The sequence below is a fragment of the Loxodonta africana genome, chromosome 16 (genome assembly GCF_030014295.1).
Source record: "Loxodonta africana isolate mLoxAfr1 chromosome 16, mLoxAfr1.hap2, whole genome shotgun sequence".
Taxonomy (NCBI): Eukaryota; Metazoa; Chordata; class Mammalia; order Proboscidea; family Elephantidae; genus Loxodonta; species Loxodonta africana.
The window spans coordinates 33,021,980-33,031,899 of NC_087357.1; the positions used below are offsets into that span (position 1 = coordinate 33,021,980).

The 9,920-nt window shown below is 54.1% G+C and overlaps 1 protein-coding gene across 1 annotated transcript; it reads right to left on the bottom strand.

Moving 5' to 3' along the window:
• Nucleotides 1–1,216: 1,216 nt before the first annotated feature.
• Nucleotides 1,217–9,903, bottom strand: SFXN3 (sideroflexin 3). The gene is made up of 11 exons (XM_064269441.1): nucleotides 8,650–9,903; nucleotides 7,275–7,438; nucleotides 6,451–6,625; nucleotides 6,038–6,132; nucleotides 5,568–5,643; nucleotides 5,319–5,404; nucleotides 4,901–5,028; nucleotides 4,649–4,698; nucleotides 3,351–3,400; nucleotides 2,816–2,863; nucleotides 1,217–2,545 (listed from the first exon to the last, which is right to left on the bottom strand). The coding sequence occupies exons 2-11, from the start codon at nucleotides 7,433–7,435 to the stop codon at nucleotides 2,449–2,451; spliced, it is 966 nt and encodes a 321-aa protein (XP_064125511.1). The 5' UTR covers nucleotides 7,436–7,438; nucleotides 8,650–9,903; the 3' UTR covers nucleotides 1,217–2,448.
• Between the last annotated feature and the right edge of the window lie 17 nt (nucleotides 9,904–9,920).

Here is a 9,920-nt window from a genome sequence, read left to right on the forward strand (position 1 = left end):
GTAAAGGAGGCAGCTATGAACTGTCTAGTAGTAGCTTTCAATAGCCATACACAAGCATGAGATTTGGGCTGCATCCCCTCCCCGCCCCACACCAAAAAAAACGGGTTACATAAGCAGGGAGGGAGTGGAAGGCCCTGAAGAATAAATGACAAGTGGTTCCTGCCAAGCTTGCACCCATGGTGAATCAATGGGGCACAGAGAGATGTGGAGAGTGTGCTAGTCCCCTAAAAAGCTTCTGTTTGATGAAGCTGGGGCAGTACTTAACCCTCTCACCGCCCGTCTCTCCCAGAGGCCTCCCTGAGGACCAGAAGCTACCAAACCAAAAACTAAACCCATTGCCATCGAGTCGATTCTGACCCTATATGACAGAGTAGAACTGCCTCATAGGGTTTCCAAGGAGCACCTGGTGGATTCGAACTGCTGACCTTTTGATTAGCAGCCGTAGCTCTTAACCAGTATGCCACCAGGGTCTCCAGAGGCTACCAGCCCATGCCATGCCTGAAAGAAACCACGAAGCTCAGAGCCTGAGATGGTTTGTAGGTGTGTGATCAGCCCCTCTAGCGAAGTGGAGAATAAAGCCAGGACTCCATTTGTTGAGGGAATAGAAAGTAGAGGCATTTATATCGCCCTTGGCTTTTTTTTTTTTTTTGGCTTTAGTAGGAGCCCTGGTGGCACAGTGGTTGAAAGCTCGGTTGCTAATCAAAAGGTCAGCACATCAAATCCACCAGCAGCTCCTTGGAAACCCTAGGGGGCAGTTCTACTCTGTAGTCTGTTGACTCCACAGCAACGGGTTTGGTTTTTCTTTTCTCTTTTTGGCTTTAGTAAGGAGCCCTGGTGGCATAGTGGTTAAAGCGCTCAGCTGCTAACCAAAAGGTAGGCGGTTTGAGGTTGTGACAGCCTGCTTCGCTAAAGATTTCCAGCCTTGGAAACTCTATGGGTCAGTTCTACTCTGTACTATAGGGCTGCTATGAGGCTATCAACTCACCACTTCATAGCAGTGGATTTGGCAGTGGGTTGGCTTTAGTGCACAGCAGGTGCTGATGGGAGAAATGCTTTTCTAATCTCAGAGCGCCCTCTGCTGGGAGCTGAGGCTCCCTACAGGAGTTGAGGGGAGAAACTGAGACCTGGATTTTGTGGGGAGAGACTAGGGGGCCACTGGCAAGAGTGCTGCTCTTCCTGGGCACTCAGGACGTGGAATGAAATGAAGATCAAGAACTAGACAGGTGTGTGGTTTATTCAGTAACAATGGCATCATAACTTATCACTGGTGGAGGTTGCTTGTGGGTTCACCTGCCCCACTTACCTCTTCCACCCAGAGGTCATGGGGATTGGAGCCAGAATCCTTTCTTCTCTGCACTCTGTGAGTTTACCACCACTAATTCCATCATCAAGCCCACCTTCCATTTGGACCAGTCATTAATGCCTGGGCCCTCCCTCTTTTGGGGGGTGGGAATGGGGGTAGGAGAAGGGCCAAGCCTTAAAAAAGAGAAGGAACTAAGGTGAGAGTTTTGCCAAATGTCTAATGCCAAAGGTCAACGGAACTCAAAATGTCCTGTGTTAAGTAAGAGTGTACGCTCAGTCTAGTTGGCCTTGAGGGCGTCCTAGTTACATCCACTCAGACACCTGTGGAGTTCAAGCACCTCTCTGACTGACAGCTGTGTCCCTCTGTAAGAGGGTATGTTGAGAGCTCATAACTGTGGTAAGAGTTACGATGCCACTGTTACCCAAATGCCTTCATGGCTTTTGGGTTGGGGTGTGGGATTGTAGGATTTAGATTTGAAATCACGATGTCAGAGCAGAGCAAGGACTTCTATGATTGTGGAGTGGGGGAGATGCTGAGGGCAGTAGGGGATACCAGCACACCTTTGTTCTGGTTGAGGAGAGAAAATAGATTGATTCCAGGATGTGGGGATGGCACTGGGGGATGCATATGCCCCCTGCCTCCCTTATCCTAACATGTCTTCCTCAGCCGGCCCAGTTCCTGAGTCTGCATTGGAAGCCAGGAATCAGAAATCTAAAGGACTCAGCTCATTTTGGCCTGCTAGTGTCCCTCAGTCTCTGCCTGAGATCCTGGGGATCGGTAAGGGACTTGGCTAGAAGAACAGTTTATGAAAGGCAGTGCTGTAACCTGGCTAACTGGCAGGTGGGGAAAAGCAGATATCAGAACATCCCTGGACAACACACACACACAAACATACGTATATCTGTGCATAGACACACAGGCACAGGAGGGAGGGGTTATCTGACCCTGCTCTTAGGAACCAGAGAGGAGAGAAAGAGGCCTGTGGGGGCACCTCCCCTAGCCCCTAGCCTAATGTGTTGCTGGCCTCCTGTCCCCTTACAGTCCTTTGCCCAGCACCAGGCAGACAGGGACATAGTAGGGATGGCAAAGTTCCACTCAAGCAGCAGCCTAAGGAGGTGAGGGATAGGGATGGGGCTGGCCCTCCCTCAAAGCCCCTTGTTGTAGTAAACCACTTTGACGCTGGAATTTTGCTCATGGATCTGAGCTCGCAGGTCCGGCTCCAGCCTGCTGACATGGATGGAGCTGTAACAGAACAGCAAAGGCCACCTGAGTGGCCCCCAAGCCCAGGCCTCTCAGGCTGAAGGACTACCCTCCCTCCTCTCCCTGTGGCCAGCCTGAGGAATCCTCTCCTTCTCTGCCAGAAGGATTGGTTCACTGTCACCCCCACCCTCAGAATCAGCCATGTGCCCGCCAGGCCTCCTCTCAGAACATGTTGAAGGCCCCTATGAGCATACGGTCCAGACACGTGGAGACTTGACCAGAGCCCCCAGCCATACCCAGGGCAACACTTACCTCCTCTGGGGGAACAGGGCACAGCACAGGGGGGTGGCAAAAATGAGGCTGGGGGAGAAGATGGTTGGAAAGGCTTGTAAACTTTTGGCCTAAGGATGTTTCCTCCCTGCAGCTCACCCCACCTCTGGAGACAGCCCCTAGGGGCGGAGATTGAGTAAAAAGGAAAGGATCTTTTGGGAATATTGAGCCCAACCCTGAAGTTTTGCTCCGACTGAGGATAACAGTCTCTGGGACAGTGATCCAAAGCCCCCTGCAACCAGTAAGTGGCAGAATCAGGATTTAAATTGGAATGAAACTCCTGGATGGTACCAAAAGGTATATTTCCATGGTTTCTCTTATATATGGAGACTATAACCCCCTCAACTAGATCCTATGATCTTCAAGTATGGGGGTCACTCCTAACACACACAGCACACCCTACAGGTGTCCAGGGCACATACAAGCTGAATACATAAATGAATGAACAACAAATATCCACCCACGCCCACCATGGAAAAGGTGCTCTTCCACCTTAGCTATGTCTCTGCACACTTACCATAAGCCCACCAGTCCCACCTGCAGGGGTGCTCCCAGCCAGGGGCGGCGCTGTTGGGAGACAGAGAGACAGTAAAATGGCATGTGTTTCCTGCCTCTCCAATCCCCATCCCATTTCACCCACCAGGGATCTATTCCATCAGCCCTGCCTTTGAGCCCTCAGATACATGGCCCTTATCTTTCTCCCAGGCCCATGACAGGGCTGGGGCCTCCAAGAAGCCCACTCTGCTCCACCTGGGCCTGTTTGCTGACCACCATCTCTGCTGTCCCACCTGTTCCTGCCTTCCAGAATTGGTTCCCACGGCACTCCTCAGTTCTCTCTCTGTTCCTTCATTTCCTCCAGGAACTGGTTTCTTCAGGAAGTCTCCACTAATCCTCCACTCACTTCCTCCCATCCCATTAGCTCAAATGTGTCCCTTTCCAAACACATCTCCTGCTCTGCACACCCTTCTCAATATGCTCCAGCCACAGAGACTACCATTCTGTTTCTCAAACGTGCACGCCTGTTCCCACCTCGGGGCCTTTGCACTTGCTGTTCCTTCTACCTGAAACACTCTTCCCCATACTCTTTGCCCGTCTCCTTCTCATCCTTTGTGTCTTCCAAGACCCTTTCTCTGACCACCCTATCTAAATGCCCCTTCCCTATTAGTCTCTATTACATTGCCCCACTGGTTTCCTACAAAGCACGTATTATAGCTTGTAATGATATATTGATTGGTTTGTTTACTTGTTTATTGACTTCCACACTAGACTATGAGCTTCATGAGGACAGACAATGACTGTCTTGCTCAGTATTGTCTCCTCAGCCCTAGAACATGCTTAGTACATAGTTGATGTTCAATACATATTTGTGAATAAATGATTCATGAATGAGCTATGTATTCCTGTTGCTTGCTTCCCTGTCCTGTTAATGCATGTGTGTATATGTATGCACCTATATGTATGTGTGTATGTCTCACTATTACTGGGTGACAGCATGGGTATGATATCAAATGTGACTATGAGAGTCCAATACTGTGTATGTCAGAGGCTTCTAGAGTGACACCAATTTCCCTCAGGACAGAAATCATTTCCTTCCTCCCCTCTCCTTCTGCTTCCACTCCTTCAGTGTTCCCTTGCCCCAGAGTCCTACCCATGAAAGCTCAGTTCATTCTTACTGGCCTAACGAAGGTGGAGGGGACAGTGTAGGGGTGTGGAGAACAGGCAGTCTTAGGCTCAGATCAAGCTGGGGAGATGGTCTGGTCACCTCTTTTCCCAGCCACCACCATTTCCAGAATGGGAGAAGTGTGAGTAACCTACCTTCAGAAAGTCTTTCTTCTCCAGACTGTCCATGATCACGGGGGGAATGGCTGAAGGGAGGGCAGGCAGGGAAGGATTTAGTGGAGTAAAGGTAGGAAACCCTAAGGAAGAGGGAAGTCCCCTTCACAGCACTTCCCTTCCCACTCTCCCCAGAGTCTCACTGCCCCAGAGCCCCCAGAGCCCCCTGAGAACCACACACCACTCCCCTTCTATCAGGGCCTTCCACGCCCTACTCAGCCACCCCTGCCTCACCCATGGCAGGAATCGCCATGCAGATTCTTGATATCACCACCTGGAAGATTCCCTGTTTGGCTGCAGCCACCGAGTGGCCAAGCCTCTGACCCGCCTCCTCAGTCACTGGGATGCCCACTTGCAGCTCCCTGGGAAGGGAAAGGGTAGGGGGTCAGATCACAGGCCCCAAATCTCACCTGCAATGTCCTGATGGATAGCTACTCCCTGGGTCCCCGGGACATTCTAGTCTCAAAGGCTAGCGCTCCCACCCCCAGGATCCTATGATCAGACTGAGTAGTCAGAACGAGACAGGGGATAGCAGCCCATGTCCAGGGAGGGACAGGAGTATCCCCACTCTGGGCTGGTCTGCATAGGTTGGGCAGTTGATGTGCACACATGCTCACTGGGTGTGTACACACTGGGGGCTGGGGCCACTCACCTCTGCCTCATCAGGGGGATGTTGATGCAGTTGGCAGCTGCCACTGCTGCAAAGGGCACAAATCTGCCAACGAGGGGGGGCAGATGCTAGGGGAGGAAAAGCTTGAGTCAGGGGCCCTGAGGGCCACTGGGTGGTGAAGGACTCTGGGAAAGATATGAAGAGCCTGTAGATCAGGGGTGGTGGAGTGATGGGGAAGGAGGTGGAAAAGGAGGAAGAGAAGGAAGGGGACAATGAGGGGTGGGCTTTTACCTTGGTGAGGGATTTGAGTCCCAGAGCTGTGGCCACAGCCCCCGTGGTGGCACTTACATAAGCTGTTCCCAGCTGCCTGTGGGTGGAAGAGCCAGGTCACAAGGGGAGTATGAAGAGTCCAGAAGGTGGTTCGTTCCTTCAGGGACACGCCAAATCCTCAATACATGAGGTGTGGGAGGGTGGCCTCATTGCAGAAAAAGGCCTTCTCCCCATCTCTAGTGTAGGCTTGTCTGGAAGCCCCATTCCCTCCCCTTGAAGAGGGGTAGACCCCCAAATCATACACAAGAAGACCTTATGCCCTCTGTTAGACAGGGAAAGTAGGGGGAGAGGGGAGGAAGGCTGCGAGGAGGGAGCTGAGCCACTGGTTCAAGGGGTACAGGGAACAGGAATGAAAAGGACAGAATAATAGTGGGCTGGGAACAGAGGGTCCAGCAGGGCACTGCAGCTCTTCCTGGAGGACTAGCTCTCACCTGACTGTGATGGGAGCGTCACCACTGCGGTTGGAGTAGTTGACGATGGCATTGAAGGACTGATTCACCCACTGCCAGAACACCACAGTTGGGGTCTTCCTGACGGAACAAAGATACTTACTTCTGGCCCCTCTACAGTGTCCCCCATCCTTGGACCCCTATAATCAACTCCAAGGGCTAATTCTAGAGCCTGTCCTGATAACCCCTGCATACACCCTTCCCAACCGCCACTTACACAAACACACCCACTCTCTCTGAGGTGAAAGAACCCACTGGGCCAACAAGTTCTAAGGACTAGATTCTACGGAACTGGCTCTCACCAACCACTATCTTCTGCCCAAACTGGCCCAGAGAGGAAAGCACCTGGTCTAGTTCAGATGGAGTGCTCGGAAAGGAGACATATGGGACAGGACCTGCCTGTAAAAGGTGAGCATGCAGCCAGTGATGATCATGTTCATGGGCACCTGGGCTGACATGCGGCCAATCAGGACCACCTTCTCCCCCGTGTCTGGGTGGAAGGCAGAGTCATACACATACTTGGCTCTCCACAGCTGGTCTTCAGTGAGCCCAGGGGCCACCACACCGGCCCTACAGAGGTTGTCAGGAAACAGACAGGATATTTTGGAACACAGATTTCTCCAGGGCCCACCTGTCCAGTTTAGGGAGTCTGAGCAGAGAACTAGGAATTTTGCCCCCCTGCCCCAGTCTCAGAATAAAGGAGCTCCCTGTCTCTTGGGGTGGGTCAAAGCTCCCCAGAAGTGAGGGCTCCTAATTCTATTTCCCCTCCAGCCACCCAAAGAGGGGTTTCTGCCAAAATGCTGGGTCATGGTGAAGGGTGGTTTCCTATGGATCAGCAAGGGCCAAGGCCATTGCAAGAATTTTCACTTCCTCCTGGAAACAAGGGGGGTGATCTCCTACCTCCCTGGGATTCAACCTTGAGCCCCTCCATCTGCATAGGGTGGCCCAGCAGTGGACCAGGTCCCTGTAGAGGGTTTGTGAAGCAGACAGCAGACCCCACCCACAAATATCAATGTCATCCCTTTAACCCAAACTCCCTAAAACCCTCTGGGTTACAGCTCTGTGCCACAGTTGTCTGTGATGCCAGCAGATAGGGCCGGGGAGTGGAGGTCGTGCAGTGGGACGGTGTCAGTCTCAAGCTGGGGGAAGCAGGTGCAAGAGGTACTGTAATAATGGCAGGGAATGAGACCTTGGGATGCAGGGTCAAACAGGGGGTCACCTGTAGTTCTGTACAATGTTCCGGGAAGCTTCCAGCTGTGCCCCAGAGAGCAGCAGATTTCGGGGGTCGGTGACAGTGAAGAAGTGCCGGGCTCTTCCCAGGAAAGTGCTTTGATCCCAGCGAGGTTCCTGGATGTTGATATCTAAGGGCAACTCACCCATTTTCTGCAGGGCAGGGACAAGGATCAGAGGGCTCCAAGGAGGGGATCCAAGGGCTCCATCTAGGGGAGCCTTTGGAGGCCCTGCCCTGGTCCCTGAACCTAAGGCTAATCCATCCAAGAACTCAAGGTCACTCCAGATAGGTAAGCAAGGATAGCGGGAGGAGCTGTTTCCTTAGCAGTGCCCTGGCCCAGGAGTCACTGGAGACACCTGCAGTCACTGGACCGGGAGGAAGGGAAGAACAGAACCTGGAAAACAGATTTCTTTGTCCTCTGGCCTGGTGTGCATTTTCATGAGTGTGACTGATGCCTGAGAAGCAACTAACCTCGAAACATCTGTCTACTCACATGTGCTCTGGATGCCCAAACATGCATATTATATGCAGTATACACCCATGTTCATGGACAGCTTTAGGCCCCAGCTGCCCTGAGACCTAGATACAAAGCCATCCCACACCCTACCCTTTTACTGGTGGAGAACGAGGACTCATTGGCCACCCACGGGTTGATCTGTCCCAGATCTGAAACGGGGGACTCTGATGCCAGCTGTGTGCGTGTGCAGGCATGCACATGTTCTCGCCCCAGACCCATCTTTCCCAACCCACACAGAATGGCCCAAGGCTCCCCCTGTTCCGTGGCAGGCCAGGGTTGGCACACCCACCACCTCTCCCAGACGCACCCCATCTAGAAAGAAGGAGGACTCAGTAGATGCCCTCTCCACACTGTGAGCAGAGGAAAGCCTGGAGCAGCCATCTGGCTGTGTGGGGCAAAATCCTACAGAACGACTGACTAATCCTCTCCAGCCACATTTCCTCTCCCTCAGGCAGGCACACCCTGGGCTCTCTCTCACACTCACATACCCACACACAAAGACACCCATGCACGCCCTACACAGACAAGTAAAGCGGGCAAGCTCTGTTCACACTGGCCCACAAAGACGGTTGCTTACACACGCACACACAGACACAAAATGCATATCCACCGGTTAGGGACACGTGAGCACGTGACCGCGCTAAGCCCCACCCTATCATTCCTCCCCACTGCCCATCTCTCCTCCTGCCCCCCACCCCCGCGCTCTCCAGAGCCGAAACTACTGAACCCACAGAACTGAGCATCCATTAAGGCAGGCCTCACGCTCGGACCTCCAGCCTTCAACCCTGGACTCCCCGGACTCCAGGTCCCGGGCCAGGAGCCCCGCCCGGAATTGCGAGCACTCACCGTTTTCTGGGCTCCGGGTCTCTGCAGCTCTCAGACCCGCCTTCCTCTCCGCTGGTTGCCCCGGCCCTCTCAGCCTCCACGCGGGACGTCACGCGTGACGTTAACCAGCAGGGAGGGGCGCGGACTCCTCGGGCGCGTCCATCCGCTGGGTGCCGGGATTGGCAGAGCCTAGGGGCCGTGGGTGTCATTTGGGACGACGCCCCTAGCCCGGGTTGCGGGGCCTCTGGAACCCGGCCCTACTCTGCCTTCCAGAGCCAATCCGAGAGTGGGATCAGTCCTGACGGGCCCCCAGCCAGAAAGAGGAGGGGAGGAGCCGCCTGCGCTGCGCTCTGCTTGCAGCTCCCTGGAGGTCCTCCAGAGGCACCCGGCCCCTGCAGCAAGGGGTCTAGGGGCCCTGAGAGAAAGCTCGCAGGGCGCAGGCGGGCGGAGTGGAGGGGTGGTCCGCTGATGGTGCGTCCGGAGAAACTGGGGTTACCACCTGGTTTGTTTATTCGAAGGCTGTCTTGGCAGTGGCCACGGCCGGCCTGGTCCCCTAGCCTCCTACCCGAGCACTCACGAACTGCTGTTGCAGACCCTTGGCATTTCCACCCCATTCACAGTCCTGCTCCTGTCGTGCCGGTGCCCTTTCTATGTCTCCAGCCCTTTCCTCTTCCACAGTTCCCTCTCTGCTCCTCCTTTATAACCCCTAGCTTCACTGTGTCCCCAGGCTAAGAACCACAGAGCTTAGTCCCAGACCCTACCCTGGGGCATGGAGGGACAGAGGTTCAGGGAACCTCTGCCTGCGTTCAAGCAAGTGAATCCGGATTCTCCCTCCTCCTGGTGTCCTGGGACCAGCTGCCCCACCCTGGGATCTTTTCAGAGCTGAGTGGCCAGAGAGACTCCTTCTGGTGTCAGGGGAAGAGTATGCCAGTGAAGGAGACACTCAGCCATCCACCCACCTACACACACACACATACACACACACTCACAGCTCTCCCAGCCACCATACAGAGCGCAGCTGCTGCACACTCAGGCTCCAGTCTCCCTCCAGCCGGCTGCAGGTTCAAGCCCCTCTCTGCCCGGGTGGTATTCCGTTACTGAAGCTTCAGGGGTGACTGCAGAGGGGCGACAATACCAGGAACCCGGGTAGGCGGCTTGACCTGGAGAAGACCTGGTTCTGCCCTGAATCTTTAAGAGGGAGGGGAAGAGCCGAACCCAAGCTGTACGCTGGCGGAGTGCGGCGGGGCGGGGAGTCAGCGGCCCAGCTGGGGTGACAAGCGACAGTTCTGGGC